Below are 18,746 nucleotides of genomic sequence, written 5' to 3'. Positions count from 1 at the left end.
AGTTGCTACCAAATTGAGCTATAGATCCAATATAATCCCAAACAAAAGCCCCACATGTTTTCATTTTGTTGGGGTTAGGGAGGAGAAATTGACAAGCTGATTCTAAAATTTACATGGAAAAGCAAAGTAACTAGGACAACCAAAACCATTTTGAAAAAAACAATGTAGTTGGATTACTCACACCGCCCGATTTAAACACTTGTCATAAAACTACAGTGTGTAGTCAAGATGGTGTGATATTAGTGAAAAGATAGACACAAAACTCAAGGGAACAGAATGAACAGTCAAGAAATAAACCTACACATCAATTGATTTGCAAAAAGATATTAAGAAAATTCAATGGAAAAAGGATAGTTTTCTCAACAAATGATGCTGGTACAATTGGACAGCCATAGGCAAAAACGAACAAACAAACAAAAACAAAAAGCCCCGGCACAAGTCATATTTTTCATGACATGCAAAAACTAACTTGAAATGGATCGTGGACCAAAATGTAAAACCTAAAACTATAAATCTTCTAACAGAAAACAGGAGAAAATCTTTGTGACTCTGAGGTAGTCAAAATTTTCTTAGTAGAACAGAAAAATATAAATATAAATAAAAATCAATAAATTGGACTTTATCGGCATTAAAATCTTCTACCCTTTGGAAAACACTGATAAAGAAATGATAAAACAAGCTACAGACTTGAAAAAATAGTTGCAAATCAAGAATCTGATAAAATACTTGTATTTAGAATATATAAAGAAGTCTCGCAACTCAATAGTAATGATAATAATAAATAATAAAAATGGACGAAAGATTTGAACTAATACTTTGTCAAAAAAGATAAATAAATGGCAAATGAACAATGAAAGGTATTCAACTTTATTAGTTATTAGGAAAATATTAATTGAAACCATAATGAGTTATCATCATAAACTGTTTTAAATGACTTAAAAAGAAACACAACAATATCAAATTTGACAAGTATGCAAAAATGGTACAACCACTTTGAAAAAACAGTGTGGCAGCTTCTACAAAGTTAAACAAATACTTACCACTGCTAGGATTTTATCTGAGAGAAATGAAAACGTATCCACACAAGATATATGTTCATGAATGTTATTGTGGTTTTATTCATAATTGCCCCCAAGTAACTCAAATGTTCATCAGCTGGTGAATGGATAAACTACCTGTGATTCATTCACACAGTAAAATACTTAGCAATAAGAAAAAATGAACTACTGAGAAGTGCAACTTCATGCATGTTGAATACATTATGATAAGTAAAAAGAAAGCCAGACTCAAAGGACTGTATTCTATAACATTCCATGTATATGACATTCTGGAAAGTGCAGGATGCTCTAGGAACAGAAGGTAGATCAGTAGTTGCCAGGGTCTGGACTGGAGAGGAAGGAACTGGCTAAAGGGAGCACAAGGGAACTATTTTTGGCCAATAGAAATGTTCTATATTTTGATTGCGGTGGTTGTTACATAGATGTATGAGTTTGTCAAAATTCATAGAACTGGATACTCTAACAGGGCATATTAAATTATATGCCAATAATTTTTATTTTAAAGACCATAAAGGGGTCTTCTACAGTGATCGTTAGGAAGCCTCAGACCCCTCATTCCTTAGGCCCTTAGGTCAAGTCTGAGTAGTTGAGTCTTTAAGTGAAGGACTGTCTTATATTCACCATTAATTCCCCATTTCCATGCACAGACCTTGTTCATATGGTACATGCATAATAAATTTGGGTAAATGAATGAGAAAACAAATCAACTAGTGGTTGCAAGAAATTAAAGTAGACTCTGATAACCTGTTAGCGCCAGCGAGCTCTTCCAGCCTCTCTCGCTACTTCCATTAGCACAGCTCAATGTCCTGCCCCTGGGAAGTACTTCCTCTCTCACTCTCCATCCTGATTCACCTGGCCATTTTACGCCTTTGTGCCCTTGCATATGCAGCCCCGCACCCCATGCCTGGATCACCCTTCCTAGGACCTGCACCTGTGGAAAAAGCACACCCCCGTCCCCAGAACTTCGGGAAATGTCACATCCTGTCTTGTCCCATAGGATGGTGGGGAGTTCAAGGTGTGTGGGCACAACATAAGGGCCACGTGAGCATGTGCACACAGGAGGTGTCCAGCTGTGCAAAGAGGACTCACCTTGGGCAGGAGATTCTGGGTGGCAGAGAAAAGTCTCCTTCTCACAGAGAGCCCATTTTCTCTTTCCCCTACTAAGCAGGGTAAAGGTACTAGTTAATTTTGTTGAGTGCTTAGGTGTGTCAGGCCCTATTCTAAAGCTCTTTGCCTATAGAAATCCATGTAATCCTCCCAATAACCCTATACAGTATTATTATGCCTATTTTCCAGACAAAGGCACTGAATGAGACACAAAGAAATTATAAAGGTGTGGCTGCACACACAGCGGGTGAAGAAGGAGGGACTTGAAGCCATGAAGCCTGGCTCCAGAGCTGCGTTATTTACTGTTGCCACACCACAGGAATGCTGGCCCAGAGAAAAGGACTAGAAGGTGCTGGGTGATAGTCCTGTCTTCCAAGGGGAGCAGCTGTTCTCTATTCCTTGCAAGGCTGGAACCAGAGAATGGCAGGCACTGCAGCTGGAGGAGGGTCTGAACATATCTATGAGGACAGTGATCCTTGGGCTAGGCTCTATATCCCTGAACCCCAACCAGCCCCAACCCAGTGGGGCCACCCTGGCTGGCATGGACAGTGGGCTGGCCTCTCGGAGGCCTAAGATCCTCAGCCTCCTGATGCCAGGCAGCAGTGGCTGGCTCCTCCTCTCCGCTCCTCTCCTCCCCCGCCCTACAACCCCTCTCTGAATCATAAAGCCAGACCCCCGTCCTGATTATTGCTCAACCCCCAGGAGCCAGTTCCTGTGGACAGCGCCTGACATTCTCCTTTCTGTAGTTCAAGAGAAAGACGAGAGATATTGCACAAGGCACCCTGCGTCTGCCTTCCACTGGGAAGGGTGACATGGAGCTTCCTCGGCTGCTTATCCTGCTCTCAGTCACAGGTAGGATCCCCTCCTTCCACCACTGATGCCTTCTTTCCTGCCCCTTGTCTTTTCTCATTGTGGGGAGGGTGACTCCTTCTCCCTCAGAGCAATAGACAAACTTGGGTGAGAGGGAATCACCCAATGGAGCCTTGCTCTTGCAGTTTCTTAGCTGGGATGGAGTGGGGGAGAGGAGGGAGGGGGTGGCCTGCATGGAGGCAGAGGGATGGATAGGGTGACAAGTGGAGGGGGTACTGTTCATCAGATCACTTTGGTTCCAAAAGGCGGTCAACCATTTCCCCAACCCTATCTTTCAAGTTTTCGTCACCATATGGTTGAAGATGAGATGAAGAGAGGAGGACCAAGAGAGGGGAAGTTGAGGCAGAGGGTTCTGGGTGATTCCCCTGTACCCCCTTCCCTGCAGTAGATGGGTGCTGTAAGCCCATCTTCCCCACCCCAAGGAGAGCCTCCAAAATAGCAGCCTCATGTCTCCCCCAAAATAACTCTGGGACAAGTCTCTCCTGAAAGGGGAACAAAGAGACAGAAATAGGGAAGCTGAAAGCTAAAGGCCAGAAAGAAGCTGGTACCAGCGTGGGCAGAGGTAGAGAAGGCAAACATGGCTAGGACAGGGAAGGGGTGTCCAGCCCCCTGTGGAACTAGCCCCAGGCCTGAGAGAGCCACTGGCCCTTCTCTCTTGAGATGGAGAAGCGAGAGGAGAGGTCTTGGTGCCATGTGATAGGGGGAGGATGTGTGCAATAGAACTGGAGAGAACTTCAAAACCAACTGTTTTTGGAAACAGGCCCAGAGGGAGTCAGTCCTTCAACAATGTCCAGAAAGTTCAAGGATGATAAAGTCAGACCCAGGCCCCAGGTTTCCTGGTTCCCACTTTTCCATAAACACCTGCCTGGGCCGTGCCACCTTCTTCCAACTTCTAAAGAACTTGAGCTCCTTAAGAGCAGGATTTCTGCCTCTTTTGTTCAGGCAGAGGCTTTCCTGGAGGGCACCCTCTGGGCAAAGCTCAAGGGTAGAAAGGAGCTCCATTGCCCTGTCTAACCTAGTCAAGCCCGTATGGAGTAAGTGTTTGGTGAATATTCGATATATGCATGAAGGCGTGAATGAATGTCTCTTCCCCAGAGCTGTCCCGAGCTCGCAACACCACAGTGTTCCAGGGCCTGGCGGGCCAGTCCCTCCGGGTCTCCTGCCCCTATGACTCCTTGAAGCACTGGGGGAGGCGTAAAGCCTGGTGCCGCCAGCTGGGCGAAGAGGGCCTGTGCCAGCGGGTGGTCAGCACCCACAGATCATGGCTGCTGTCCTTCCTGAAGAGGCAGAATGGGAGCACTGCCATCACGGACGATGCCCTGGGTGGCACGCTGACCATCACACTGCGGAATCTTCAGGTCCATGATGGCGGCCTCTACCAGTGTCAGAGCCTCCGTGGCAGCGAGGCCGACACCCTCGGGAAAGTCCTAGTGGAGGTGCTGGAAGGTGAGTGGGTGGCTGACTGCACCCTGGCCTGCCCTTGGGCTGGGGCTCACGTCTTTGGTGTCTGTGCACATCCTACCCTTCGGGCTCTTGGGGACTCTGGGAAAATCCACGGTGTGAATCTTGTCCCCACACAGAGGGCCACTGTGGATGTTTACGCAGGTTGCTCACTGCCACAACCCAGCCCTGACTCCTCTGTCCAGGCTGCGCTCCCTGGGGCAGGGCGGTGTCACCTGCAGGAAGGGGACCATTCTCTAATTGCACAAGGCACCTCATGAGCTGGCGGTCTGTGGTCCTGCTTCCCTTTCCCTATCCCTTTTTTGATTCCTCCCTTTCCAGGCTCCTCTCCTCAGTGTGACCAGTTATGATGGAAATGAGGGTTCAGTATGGTATTTGTCTAAGGTAGGGAACTTAAGGGGAGACTGCCCGCCATAGACCTAAAACCCCACTTCCACCGCTTTTCTAAGTAGGGGGTGAGAAGGCAGAAATTTTCATTGCTGTCTGGGTCTAAGGCTCAGCTGACTCCCAAGAGGGTGGCAGGAAAATAATAATAATTTAATAAAATAATAATAATAGTAATCCATAACTTGTATAAACGGCTTGGCAGTTCACAGAGGACTTCCGAATACACCTGTTATTCCATGTGATCTTCCCAAAGATCCTGTAAGATGGGAAGATGGGAGCTGCAGTTACTGAGCTCCTAAGGAGGTGTTAGGCGCTACACAGGATGCTCCTATTGAATCCTGAACACCGTTAATAAGGAGGTGTTCCTAACTGCCCCACTTTACAGGTGAGGAAGCTAAGGCTCGGAGAGGTTAGCAACTTGACCCACACAGGGCTGGAGCCCAGAGGGCCTTGCCCCGCCTCAGCAGGCTGCCTTAAGGGGTAGGGGGCTAGAAGCTCACAGGCTCTGTCTCTCACAGAGCCTCTTGATCGCCAGGACCTTGATGATCTCTGGATCCCCGAGGAGTCCCAGAGCTTTGGGGATGCCCAGGTGGAGCACAGCATCTCCAGGTACAGCGATAGGTCTTTTCTAAGATCCCTGGCAGACTTCTACCTTGTGGTGCCTAGGCATGGGGTGGAGGCTGGGGGTCCCAGAACTACAAATTCCAGTCAGAGCATGGAAAGGCCTGCATATGACCTTGTCTAAACACCATTGCAACTGGTCATTGTGTGTTGGTATGACCGTACCAGTTGCTAATATATTGAAATATTTTCATAACAGTTTGTAAATAGATATGGCTCCAAGACTCCTGATGTTCAGTCTCCTGCACCTTCCCCGGGGGCCCTCGGACATCCCTTCTAGTCAGCAACAATGAAAGCTTTAATACTTTAGTACAAAACTCGGATCCCCAGATCTCTGCCCCTTTGATGGGACCAGAATCAGTTATGATTGGTTCATACGTGTGTACTGGTGTTAAATGTTGTTAGTATGACCACAGAGCACACATGTGTCCACCTCCTGCACACATATGCACCCCACACCACATCATCATGTAAGGCAGGAACTACTCAGCGAGGGAAGGTAATGTGTTTAAATGCACTCAGCAGGCAGATTCATGGCTAGAACTCAGTTCCTCTGACATAGGCTCCCCAATCCCCACAAAGCTCCATCCCAGGGATGGTGCTGGGTGGTGGGTATCGTGAGTCCCTGGAAGCTCCTGGTACCTCTCCATGCCTTCTCTGAGGGAAGATTCCAGACTGTAGGCCACCTCAAGGCCTCCTATGTGCTCTCCTTGTTTTTCCAAGGAGCTTCTCAGAAGAGGAGGTTTCCTTTCCACCCACTTCCATCCTTTTCCTCCTGGCCTGCATCTTTCTCAGCAAGCTTCTAGCAGCCAGTGCCCTCTGGGCTATGGCCTGGCATGGGCAGAAATGGGGGACAACCCCGGCCAGAGGGGAGGCCTGTGACCAAGACCCAGGTTACCAGCTCCAAACTCTGACAGGTAAGCTTAGAGAGCACAGGAGCGGCTTGGAGTGGATGGGTAGAGAGGGTGGGGTGGGGCTGAGAGGGGCCCTGTAAATACTCTGTCTGTCGTAGGGCTCAGAGACACCTGAGAGGAGAGGACTCTACATGAGAGGAGAGGTCTTGGAGGTCTGCAAGGACCACCCCAGCCTGCACACTCACCCTTCGGCCACCGAGACTCCTGGTTCTGCTTTGGAAAAAGGCCACTCTGGCTGTACTCTGCTTCTCCTGGCCCCTGGAAGCAAGGGTGTGTGTGTGTGCATGTGTGTGTGCATGTGTGTGTGCATGCGTGCGTGTGTGTGTGTGTGTGTGTGTGCATGTGCGTTTGTGTACACCTGCATATGCCTGGGGGTGGGAAGGACATTCAACATTCTAACAAATAAATGCAAGACTTCGGGTTTAAATGGATCATTTTGGGTGTCATGAAGGTCTTCTCTTTTGCTACATGGCTGGGAGAATGAATTTGGATCTGGCTCCTTAGGGTCTAGGGTCTTAGTCTACCATGTCCCTCCATTCTCATAGGCTCCAAACTGGTCAATATTTTTATTCTTCTCTCTCCCTTTCCTAGCTCTAATTACTAAGTCCTGCCTCCTCAGCTGGAATTTCTCTAGCATCTAGTCTTCCTCTCCTCTCCCCTCTTGCCTCCTGTCCGTAAATTCCCTAGGATTATTGCTGGCCTCTCTACTTCCTTTTTTCCCCACCCCCTCGTCCCAAGTCCATCCAGGTCCCAGCTGACTCATCCATTCATCTCTTTAGATATTTGCTTCTGTCACGTTACTTCTCTTCCAGAGAAACAACAAGAACTTGAGTTATAGAGGGCAGCACGCCAGAGCTGGGAAGTACAGATCCAAGCCCCTCGTTGTGCAGAAGGGAGAGTGAGGCTCACAAGAGAAAGGACTTACCCAAAGTCCCCAGTACAGCCTGGAAATCCAAATTTCACTTGGTGTTCAAGATGCCCTTCTAACTCCCTCTAGCTCAATCCTACTCACTTCTTCATTTATTGATTCAACGGATATTTTCTGTGCCAGTACTATTCTAAGCATTGGAGACACAATAGTGAACAAAACAGGCAAAGGTTTTGGCCCATGCTGAGCCACATTCTAGTTGGAGGAGAGAGGAGACAGGCAATTAAAAAGTTAGTCAGATGGTCAGGAGTATTGGCAGTGCAGAGGGATGGGGATGGTGCAATTCTAAAGGGTAGTCAGGAGGTAGCACTTGAGAAACACTTGCGGGGGGGCGGGGGGCGGTGCAAAGAAGTGAACCATGAGGATCTCATGGGGAAGAGTATTCACTGTGAGGAAACAGCCAGGGCAGCTCAGGGAATTTCATCTCTCTCTTCAGTACACATACCACCCAGTCCAAGAGTGAGGGGGAACGACACAGACTTTCCCTGGGTGGGCTGTTGGGAAGAGGAAGAAACGAGTTGGCTATGTCCTTGGGCAGGAGTCACTCTGCCAGTGGCCACATGTGGCTGCTTTGACCCTAACCTGGGCATGGGCATGGGCACCTGGGGGTTTGAATACCTGCCCCAGCCCTGCCTTGCCCATGCCCCCCAAGGCTGCTCCGCTGGTCCCATTGTGTTTTTCTGGCCCTCTGATTCAGCAGCTCTTGAAACTTCCTCCTCTCTCGTCCCAAGCATTGGTCAAGACTGAGCAGAGCCCAACCTGGGCCCACTCCTGCCGCCCCCTCTGGGGCACCAGTGCTGATGAGATGATGGGGAGGCTCCCTCCCAGGCTGGGGAGGCCTGCCTGGCACTGCGGCACAGCCGGAGCTTTCTTTTCTTGAGAGCGTGACTTTTTCTCTATCCTGCTCTGCCATGTTGGAGACATCTGCCTGGGGATTCAAATTGCCACTGGACTCTCTGGGGACTCAAAGTATCTCTCAGATACTTTGGTTTCAAACTTCAGCTTTACCTCCTACTAAGAAACTTTAAGCAAGTTCCCTTAACTCCTTGGAGCCCCAGCATCTTCTTCTGTTAAAAACCCAAACAAAATAACCACCCTCATCCAGGGAAGGATGCCCTAGAGATTCGTCTCTAGACTGTCTCTAGCTCCTCAGCCATGTTTGCTATTCGGTCACTCTAGGAACAGACTTCGGTCAGTGTCTTTTGCTCAGAAGGCTCAGATCAAACAAAAATGTGACAATCTTCCTGAAGAATTATCTCTCAACAGAGAGGGTAGTGTATGCCTGAAACAAAAATAATATGCTATAAATAAGAAATGTTTGGAGAATAAGAAATCCTGTAAATTAAAAACACCTAGGAACAAAGATATAAAAGACAATAGAAGGGATGGAAGGAAAAAGATGAGAATGTCTTCTAGAAATCATAACAAGTGGACAAAAAGGCAGAAAATAAGAGAAAAAAGTTGAAAGTGAGATGAATACATGAGATCCAAAATCCAACTAATTAAGGAGTTTCAGTAAAACAAAGGAGGGGACAGAGAAAATGGGGAATTATCAAAGGAATAATGTGATTCCCAGATCTTAAGAACATGGGTCCGCATTGAAAGGATCCAGAGAGCATCCAGTGGAATAAATATAGGCCAGGCCCACAATTAGGGTGGGAATTCCTATTGTGAAGTTGTACCACAGGAGAAGAACTGTCTCCTGAAAGCTTAGGTTAGCCCTGAGCTAACCAGAGTTTGGGAGAGCTCCTTATCCCCTCCCACGGAGGGGCCCACCAGTGTCTGCCTCCCACCCCATAGTCACTGAGAGCCCCACGTGACTGAGGCAGATGTTTCCTGCCCCCAAGGGAATGCTGTGTCAGTGCCCAGGCAAGCCCCAGAGCTGACATCTTCCTGTTCAGCCATGGGACCCAACCTGTTCCTGCTGCTGCTCCTGGGACTAGCAGGTAAGGTTCAGATAGAGCTGAACTCTGGGCCCCATATATTCTGTTCCATGCTTAGAAATAATTACACTGTTGTGGCAACAAGAACATGTGTAGGGCCCAGAAGACAGAGCTCTAGATGCCTGTGCCCCTGTGCCAGTGGGTGGGCTGGGAGATGCCCCCAACTTCTGTCTAACATTCCCACATCCTTTCCCTCCCTAGGCCAGGGCTCAGCTGGCAGCATCCCTGAGGTGGTGCAGGCACCAGTGGGGGACTCCATTGTGGTGCAGTGTCTTTACCGACTCCAGGATGTCAAGGCTCGGAAGATGTGGTGCCGGTTTTCGCCAGAGGGGTGCCAGCCCTTGGCGTCCTCAGCTGTGGATCGCAGAGCCCCAAGACACGGCCGCCTGTTTCTCACTGACCTGGGGAGCGGTCTGCTCCAGGTGGAGATGATCGACCTGCGGGAGGAGGATGCTGGGGAGTATGGCTGTGTGGTAGAGGGAACCACCGGGCCACAGACGGTGCACAGAGTTACTCTAGACATCCTGCCTGCAGGTGAGCTATCCTAGCCCAGCCACAGTTCCTCTGACCTGCCCTCCCCACCCCCACATGCTTCTCTTGGGTCTTTGGTGGGCGGGGGGGGGGTGGGACGTCTGGAGGAGAGGATTTGGGAGGCGATAGCCTTTTGATGGCTCTACAGAGAACGGAAACCAAACTGGGTGAGAAGTCTGAGATAAAACAGCCAAGAGGCCCCCTTCCCCCTCCTGTACAAGTGGGTCTCCCCATAGGAAGGCCTAGACTCCTCTCCCACTCACGGCCTTGGTCTCCTCAACCAACATTTCCAATATACTTGAAGCTATTTTTTTTCCTTAGAAATATTTTAAACAAAATTTTAATTTGGGCATATCAACTTGAATTATTTTGTTATGCCTTCTAGTTTTTTTTCCCCTGTAATAATAGATTGATGGCCTAAAAATTACTAAATTCATATCTTATTTCATTTTATAAGTCTTCACTGAGCATCTAGTATATGTCTCACATACAGGCAGGGCGCAAGCAATGCCTGAATTACTTCAGCTCATTCAGTTTTAAAAATGGGAGAAGTGTCAACAATATTAGGCTAATCTTTTCAAACCTAATTTCTGTATAGAAAGCATTTTATTTTTACAGATTTCATTCACATAGCCTACAACTTTCTAATGTCTAAACATTAACTAAAAGGTATTAAATCTTTTTTTCCCCAGAAAAATAGGATGTTGTAAAAAAATGTTCTAGAAAGAAAATAAGCTATCTGCTGAAGCAGTTCTCTTACGGACGCTGACATTTTTTCATTTTTAGGTCTTCCTTTTCCCAAGTAATTTGTGCCCAACCCCCAGATAGTGAAATTAAGAAAGGCATTTTTCCTTCTCTTGATTTTTCCTTCTTCTGTTAACTAAGAGGATGAACTAACTTGTCATGGGATTCCCTCTCATCTCAAGTTCATGATTACTATTTTATATTATAAATATACTCCTGTTAATCCTAGTCATCTTTGTCCTCCTTCTTCCCTGACACTTCCCTAAGGTCTAAGAACTCGAGGTTATAATTCCTTCAATAGCATATGGTGACATGACCAGCTACACTGGAAGAGGGGCAGGGAGGCAGGTACCTGCAGTGGTGCAGGTGTGGAGGACTCCAACAGCTGTAGAGCATGGATGTTCAGGCGGGCAGGCAAAGCATGGTGTCCGGGGAGGATGTGGGTTGTAGCTCAGGCAAGCTTTTAGCTTCAGAGGTTCGTCCATGGTGGCTTAAAAGGCACCAGGAAGGCAGAACATACACAGCAAGATTGGGGCCACAGCATCTTTTATTCCTGGTTTGGCATGGGGTGGGGAGTAAGAATGGTGAATCTCTTAGAAACAGGTTAAGGGCCCCACCCCAGTTTTCCGAGAGTGATCCTCAGGCCTAGGGAAGCCAACTTTGAGTCTCACAGCCATAAGTCGAACACATTGTAGGGATGACAGGAGACTTGTCAAAAAACAGAGTTTCAGAGTCTGAACAAAGCTCTTAGCAAGGCTCAGTTGGCATGTATCACATTAGGGCTGACCCTGGAGTCCCTTCGATCCTTAGGGCAGAGTTCAGGTTGGGGCTCAGCCAGCCTGCAGTGGATCCAATGGTGGCAGGTATGTGGAGAGGCCTAGCAGGCTGTGCTGAGGCCCCTTTAGAGACCAAATGATGAGAGCCAGGAGCAAGGTCACCAATGAGGATGAGAGCGAAGAACCTATTCCATGATAGAGTGAGTAGCGATGTGGGCACAGATGACCCAGGAGGTATTTTTCCAAAGTCTGAGGCACCTGATAAAACCACAGGGGTGCGGGGGAGTGGCTGGTGGAGGAGAAATGCAGGGAGAAGGGAGTGGGAGCTTGTGGTAGAGGGGAAAGTGGATATATTCATAATCAGGCAACATGCAGCGTTCCATTCCCTGGCCCCCAGAATTGGAGACCCCCAAGGAATACACCAAGCCCTCCCTCTCTGTTTTTTTACTAGAAACCTCTTCTTCTTCAGCTCTACTCCATCATCTATCAAACCTCAACAGACCCTTGAAGCCTGCCCACAATGGGTACATGCTCATTAAACATTTCCTTCTGACTCAGCTCCTGGCCAGAAAAAGGAAGAAGAGGAAGAGAGCTATGGGATTGGCGGTCTGGCTGAAGACCCTTCGTCAGACCCCGTAGGCAGTGTCAGCCCTCTAGAACCCACCCAGGATAAGAAAAGGTACTGAGAAAAACTGTGTCTGGGTGGCTAGGAAAAGGGTGGTGGTGAAGATATGGCTTGTTTAGAGCCCTGGAAAAAAAATTAAAGGGGAGACTTATGATTCCTTCCTCCCTTGGGGAACTTCTGATCAGGCAGGTAGACAGACAGGCAGGCAGACAGACAGACAGACTTCTCTATCCCAGTTCAGCAATAGTCCTTTCATCCTGGTGGGCCTTCATCCAGGATATCTTGATAATGTGTTTCTTTTTTTTTTTTCTTCCCGAGCCTGCCTTTCTCATTCCATTCTAAAAATCTCCTCTCAACTGTGGCTCACCAAGAACTGCATCCTTGTGCCACTGCTCCAAGATTCCTGGCAAGCAGCTGGGTTCAGGACTAAGCTCAACTGTTCCTTTCTGTCCCTCAGCATCCCCTTAATCTTGGGCGCTGTGCTCCTGCCGAGCCTGCTGGTGGCAGTGGTGGTGCTGTTTGCTGTGCTGGCCAAAAGGAAAGGTAGGTGGCTGTCCATCCCCCTATCCCAGCGTGGCTCCATGGATCCTATATCAGCCAGTCTTGCAGCCAAGTCTAAGAGTCTAGGTCTGCACCCCTACAGAGGGGCTTGTCTGGAATTTGGCCAGGGCCCTGAGACCCTAGAATTACCATGGCTGAGGGGAGGAAGGGAGGAAGGAGATTCAGTGGGAGCAGGCCTGGGGAAACACAGGAGCTGGAAAGGGTGGGGTCATGGGGATGGAGATAGGGGGCTGGAGGAAGTGGGGAAAGTGCTCTGGGAGCTAGGGTGAGTGTCAAGCCATATTTGGAATGGAGCTGTGGAAGTAGTAAGTGTGTGGGGAGAGTCGGGGCAGGTTGGGCTGGGAAGAGAGATGTGGGAAAGGTTTAGTGGTGGGAATGGGGAAGGTGAGCCTGGATTCAGAAAGAGGTTTCTGAAGGGAGTGAGGAGGTGGGCTTTGGGCCAGCACAGGAAGCAGACAGACTGTGCTGCTGTCCTCTGTCTTCCCAGGGAACAGGCTTGCTATCTGTGGCCGATCCCAAAGCGATGGAATTTCAGGCACGGTAAGAGGCCTCTGCAGGCTCCCAGCCAAATTCCCTCCATCTACCATTCTCACTGAACGGTCCCAGGTTGATGGGGTAGAGAAAGAACTGGGACCCAGTTGGGGTCCAAACCATCTTCCGAAGTCCTATAAAGTGGGCACCAATGGTCTCCCACCTTCCCACCTTGGTATCCCACCTTCCCAGATTTGGGGAAAAACTCGGGGCTTGAAAATCTTCAAGAAGTCCTCTTGCCCAGTGACATACTCTGGATTCGAGAGGCAGAGCCAGCGTGGTCCTGAGCTTCCCAACGAAGGGAGCTGGGGCCAAGGAAGGTGTTCTCTCTGCTTGATTTGCTGGTTTTTGTTACAGGTGCCCTCCTCAGTGGTCCACCACATCAGTGACTCTGGACTGGCTGTAGATGGGCTGTCAGATGTACCATATGTTAGGCTCGACTCGCCACCTTCCTTTGACAATACCACCTACACCAGCCTATCTCTTGAGCCCCCATCAGGGAAAACTCCACCCACAGTCCCATCCTCATCGACCCCTCTGCCTCCTAAGGTCCTGATCTCTTCTAACCCTGTGACATATGCCACGGTGATCTTCCCTGGAGGTGACAAGGGTGGAGGGGCCTCCTGGGAGCCAGCCCAGAATCCTCCTGATAGCAAGACTCCACCTAGTTAAGCTGCTCACCACACTGTGTGCTCATAGAGGCCACTCCCAAAGTTCTTACTGTACATCCATCTGGAAAGCCAATGCCCTAGATCCTTAGCATATCAGAGCAACTAGGGATTTTAGGATTTAATCTAATGTCTTGACTTTTCTGAACTGGAAAGTGATGATTGGGTGTGACTGAGGTGTCTTGGGGAAGCACCCTCCTCCATGCTGGTTCCTCTATCATTACACCACTGGGCTAAATAAATTCTGAATGATGATATATGCGTTCTTGATGGTTGAGAAGAAGAGAAAGGCCTGAGTTTGACTATACATAAGACCTATGAACTGAAAAGGCTCTTATCTAGAGTTTATGCTGTATTATCTCCCCTTCCTGTCCTGCCAATGGAGAAGTGGTTTCATTCCTTGGTCTGAATACTGCAATTAAGTTTGATTCGAGGGGAACCAAGAAAGCTTCTTCAAAAGTATTTCCTGCATTTCTCGTGATACCTGAAAGTATAGATTCATTTCCTCAAGTCTAGAAATCTCTTCTGCTTTCTGTCCTACAGCTTGTAAACAAGTGACATCTTCTGACGTGACAACATATGATGGGAGGAAGGGGATAATGATTAAAGGAGACTCAGAATAGATGGGGTTTGAGAAATGGAGCTGAAAAGAAACAAGAGTAAGGACAGAAACTGAATTATGCACCAAGACTATTCCTTGGCAGTACAAAGGGTTTTCAAGTGCCAGGAGAGAAAAGACTTTTGCAGACATCAGTATTACCAGAGTTGGCTCTCTCTCAACTTGGTGGTCATCTGGCAACACCACTCCTTTTGGTTGGAAGTCTAGAGCTTGGGAAGAGCCCAGTGGAGAAAAGGCATGGAATTGGGGGAAGGGGAATGGATAGCAAGGCCGTGGTCATGAATAAATGTAAATGAAAACTAGTCCAGGCAGGGTATGGGAGGGCCTTTATCTTTGCTGGGATTTCTTCTGAAAACTGTTCAGTTTGAAAATATTTGGCCATATTGAGGTGAGAAACTTAAGTGGGAAGGATGAGGTGCTCGGGAATGCAGTTATCTTATAATCATGGAGAGCTAGGCATAAAGAGGTTCTTCACCATCTGGAGAGGCTCTAAAGCTTAGTCTAGGCACCTTAGGAGAAGGGACTGGGTGGGGGCTGTGCGCAGAACTCCAGCTGTGTAAGCCTAGTGATGCTATTTTTAGGGAGCTCTGGCAGGATGTTCTGAGTCACCCCGATAGTCTCAGCCTGTGACAGAACCTAAATTTACTTCTGTCCCTTGTGGAAGCAGCAAGTTGCTCACCAATTGATGAAGCCCTGGTTTTCTCTGGCTAAGATGACTGAGGACTTGACTAGTGGGGAGGTGAGGGAGTGTAGAGTTGGATAGAAGGATGGCAAAGGGCAGAATAAAGTCTAAAAAGAACTATCCTGGGAAAAACTTACCCTGGTCTAAATGTATTTTGAACATTTAGAGCCTGACAGAAGCAAAAGTATATCATCTAGTAGTACAAAAGAAAATGCTAAGGAAGATAATCAACTTGTTGGTGGAGAAGAAGGAAGGAGGGAAGGGAAATACATTAATTCCATCGTTGGTCATGAAAGTCTATGGATACCATCCAAAGTCATAGTTATATGAGTGACATTTAAGATGAAAATACTGACATAAATTTTATCATAAGAAACACATGAAAATAAAGCAAAGAAAATTCAGGCAACATTGTGAGACAATTACTTCATATCAGAACCTTTGGAATTCAGCTAAAGTAGTTCTCAGAGGAAAATTCACACTCTTAACAAGAATTAAGCATCTTATTTAAATGCATAGTTAATTTTAAAGAAGAAAAATGATGTAACTAATACATAAATAAAATTAAATTAAATAAAAAAGAGATAAAGTGTTAACTGACTTACTCAAAAGAAGGATGAAATAAAAAATGACAAGGGGGACTTAATCACAGATATAATGACAGTGAAAACTAATGAGAATATTTTGTGCTGGTGGAGGTGGTGGAGTAAGAACAACTGTGAGGGAGCTGGAAAGAATTTTGGGGGGGTGATCGCAATGTTTTCTATCTTGATTGTGGTAGTGGTTACATGTATGTATAGATTTGTCAAACCCATCATTAAAATAGGTACGTTTCCTTGAATGTAAATTATGTTTTGATACAGTTGATTTAAAAGTACTTAAAAGACCATTGGGAAACCATCAAAATAATCTTAGAGAGGAAAAAACTCTTTAAAGCCGTGGTTTTCAATATTTTTGTCATCAGGGACCAATGCTTTTATAGGAATCTAATGCCTGATGATGTGAGGTGGAGCTGAGGTGGTGATGCTAGCTCTGGGGAGCAGCTGTGAATACAGATGAAGCTTCACTTGCTTCCCCCCCCCCCATTTGCTGTGTGGCCTGGTTCTTAATAGGCTACGGATCAGTATTGATCTGTGACCTGGTGGGTGGGGGTGGTGGTGGTGGAGACCTATGCTTTAAAGCATTATACAAAACTAGAAGTCATAAAAGAATTCATACACACACACACACACACACACACACACTAAAATAAATTAAGAAAAGATTGATATGAAAATAGATTAAACATTCCAATTAAAAAACAGAGACTGGCAGAATGGATTAAAAAACACATAAGCCAACTATATGCTGCCTACGGGAGACAAACTTTAGATTCAAAAATACAAGAAGTTGAAAGTAAAAGATATATCATGCAAACTAACTAAAGATAGTTGGAGTGGCTATACTAATATCAGACAAAATAGACCTAAAGAAAAAAAAATTGTTACTAGTGACTAAAAAAGGACAGTTTATAATGATAAAAGTTCACCGAGAATATATAACAATTATGAACATATGTATACCTAACAGCAAAGTTTCAAAATACATAAAACAAAAACTGACAGAACGGAATGGAAAAATAGATAAACACTAACAGTTGTAGACTTCAATATCCCATTTTCAATAATGGATAGAACGAGTAAGTAGACTATTAACAAGGAAATAGTAGACAAGAACAACGTTATAAGTAAACTAGACCTAACAGACATCTGTAGAACACTTCACCCAACAACAGCAGAATACTCATTTCTTCTCAAGTGTATACACAACATCCTCCAGGACAGACCACATGTTTGACCATAAACAAGTTTTAATAAATTTAAAAAACTGAAATTATACAAAGTATGTTTTCTGATCATAATGGAACGAAATTAGAAATAACAGAGGTAAATTTTGAAAACTCACAAATATATGGAAATATATTCCTAAATATATATTCCTAAATAACAATAGGCCAAAGAAGAAATCACAAGAGAAATTAGAAATACTTTGAAATGAATGAATACAAAAATATGATATACCTAAACTTAGGGGATCAAGCAGAGTCAGTGCTTAAAAGGAAATTTATAGCTATAAACACTTATACTAAGAAGAAAGATCCCAAATCAATAACCTATCCTTCCACCTGAAGAAAATAGAAACAGAAGAGAAATCTAAACCCAAAGTAAGCAGAAGAAAGGAAATAATAATAATAAAGAACAGAAAAACAATAGAAAAAATAAAACCAAGAGTTGGTTCTTTGAAAAGATTAATGAAATTGAAAAACCTTAGCTAGACTGTCCAAGAAAAAAAAGAGAAGACTCAAATTACTAAATCTGAAATAAAAGTGGTGGGAGAATTTCTGACCTTATGAGATAAAAAGGATTATAAGAAATACTATGAAAAATTGTGTAACAAATTAGATAACCTTGAAGAAATGAACAAATTCCTAGAAAGACACAAACTACTGAAACTGACTCAAGGAAATAGAAAATCTAAGTAGATCTACATAAAACATTTCACTGGAGAATTCTACCAAACACTGAAAGAATTTTTAAACCAATCCTTTACAAACTCTTCCAAAAAGTAGGAAGGAATATCTCCCAACTCATTCTATGAGGCCAGTTTTACCTTGATGCACAAATCAGACAGAGATCATGAGAAAATTACAGACCAACATCCCTTATGAATATAGCCCCAAAATCCTCAACAAAATACTAGCAATTAAAACCCAGCAACAGATGGAAAGGGTTATCACCATGAAAAAGTGGGATTTATCCCAGGAATGCAAGGCAAGTTTGGTTCTACATATGAAAATGAACATGATCCTTTCAATAGATGACAGAAAAAGCATTTGACAGAATCCAATGCCCTGTCATGATAAAAACATTCAATAAACTAGGAATTTCAGGAAATTTCCTTAACCTGATAAAGGACATTCACAAAAAACCCTCACAGCTAACATCATATGTAAAAGTAAAAATCTGAAAGCTCTCCCTCTAAGACTGAACACGAGACAAGAATGTTCACTCTTGCCACTTTTATCTATCATTGAATGAGATGTTCCAGCAAGTGCAATCAGGCAAAGTAAAGAAATAAAAGTCATTCAGATTAGAAAGGAAGAAGTAAAATTATTTGTTTGCAGATGACATAGTCTTGTATATAAAAAATCTTAAGAAATCCACAAAAAAACTTTGGGCTAATAAATGAGTTCAGAAAAGTTTTAGGGTACAAAGTCAATATACAAAAATCTATTTTATTTCTATACACTAGCAATGAATAATTCAAAAATGAAAGTAAGAAAACAGTTCCATTTACAGTAGTATCAATAAGAATAAAATATTGAGGTATAAATTTAACAAAAGAAGTATAAGACTTGTACATTGAAAACTATAAAACATCATTAAAAAAATTAAAGACATAAATATATGGAAAAGGTATATGCTACTTTCATGGATCAGAAAACTTAATATCATTAAGATAGCAATTCTCCCTACATTGATTTACAGATTCAACACAATCTCTATCAAAATTACAGCTGTCCTTTTTGTGGAAATTGACCCTAAAATTTATTTAGAAATGTAAGTGATCCAGAATAGCCAAAACAATCTTGAAAAGAATAATAAAGTTGGAGGACTCACATTTCCTGATTACAAAACTTACTACAAAACTACAATAATCAAGACTGTGTGTGCTGGAATA

At 45.1% G+C, this 18,746-nt stretch overlaps 2 protein-coding genes across 2 annotated transcripts; both read left to right on the top strand.

The window, feature by feature from the left end:
* Positions 1-2,867: 2,867 nt before the first annotated feature.
* Positions 2,868-6,853, top strand: TREM2 (triggering receptor expressed on myeloid cells 2). Its single transcript, XM_016122956.2, has 5 exons — positions 2,868-3,017; positions 4,131-4,481; positions 5,402-5,492; positions 6,228-6,421; positions 6,517-6,853. Exons 1-5 carry the CDS (start codon positions 2,978-2,980, stop codon positions 6,531-6,533), a joined length of 693 nt encoding a protein of 230 aa, XP_015978442.1. The 5' UTR covers positions 2,868-2,977; the 3' UTR covers positions 6,534-6,853.
* Positions 6,854-9,025: 2,172 nt separating this feature from the next.
* Positions 9,026-13,980, top strand: TREML1 (triggering receptor expressed on myeloid cells like 1). The gene is made up of 6 exons (XM_016122952.2): positions 9,026-9,292; positions 9,491-9,823; positions 11,899-12,019; positions 12,423-12,508; positions 13,014-13,066; positions 13,415-13,980. Exons 1-6 carry the CDS (start codon positions 9,250-9,252, stop codon positions 13,727-13,729), a joined length of 951 nt encoding a protein of 316 aa, XP_015978438.1. The 5' UTR covers positions 9,026-9,249; the 3' UTR covers positions 13,730-13,980.
* The last annotated feature ends 4,766 nt before the right edge of the window (positions 13,981-18,746 follow it).

The sequence above is a fragment of the Rousettus aegyptiacus genome, unplaced genomic scaffold (genome assembly GCF_014176215.1).
Source record: "Rousettus aegyptiacus isolate mRouAeg1 unplaced genomic scaffold, mRouAeg1.p scaffold_m13_p_1, whole genome shotgun sequence".
Taxonomy (NCBI): Eukaryota; Metazoa; Chordata; class Mammalia; order Chiroptera; family Pteropodidae; genus Rousettus; species Rousettus aegyptiacus.
Note: the sequence above shows the minus strand (reverse complement) of the source record. Positions and strands in the feature narration are given on the sequence as shown.

What these genes read in the sequence shown, in the direction of transcription:
- TREM2 (XM_016122956.2), top strand. Translation starts at nt 2,978, where the DNA reads ATGGAGCTTCCTCGGCTGCTTATCCTGCTCTCAGTCACAG. An exon ending in CCTAGTGGAGGTGCTGGAAG is followed by an intron (nt 4,482 to 5,401) that starts GTGAGTGGGTGG and finishes TGTCTCTCACAG; the next exon opens with AGCCTCTTGATCGCCAGGAC. An exon ending in GTGGAGCACAGCATCTCCAG is followed by an intron (nt 5,493 to 6,227) that starts GTACAGCGATAG and finishes TGTTTTTCCAAG; the next exon opens with GAGCTTCTCAGAAGAGGAGG.
- TREML1 (XM_016122952.2), top strand. Translation starts at nt 9,250, where the DNA reads ATGGGACCCAACCTGTTCCTGCTGCTGCTCCTGGGACTAGCAG. An exon ending in GCTGCTCCTGGGACTAGCAG is followed by an intron (nt 9,293 to 9,490) that starts GTAAGGTTCAGA and finishes TTCCCTCCCTAG; the next exon opens with GCCAGGGCTCAGCTGGCAGC. An exon ending in TCTAGACATCCTGCCTGCAG is followed by an intron (nt 9,824 to 11,898) that starts GTGAGCTATCCT and finishes CTTCTGACTCAG; the next exon opens with CTCCTGGCCAGAAAAAGGAA.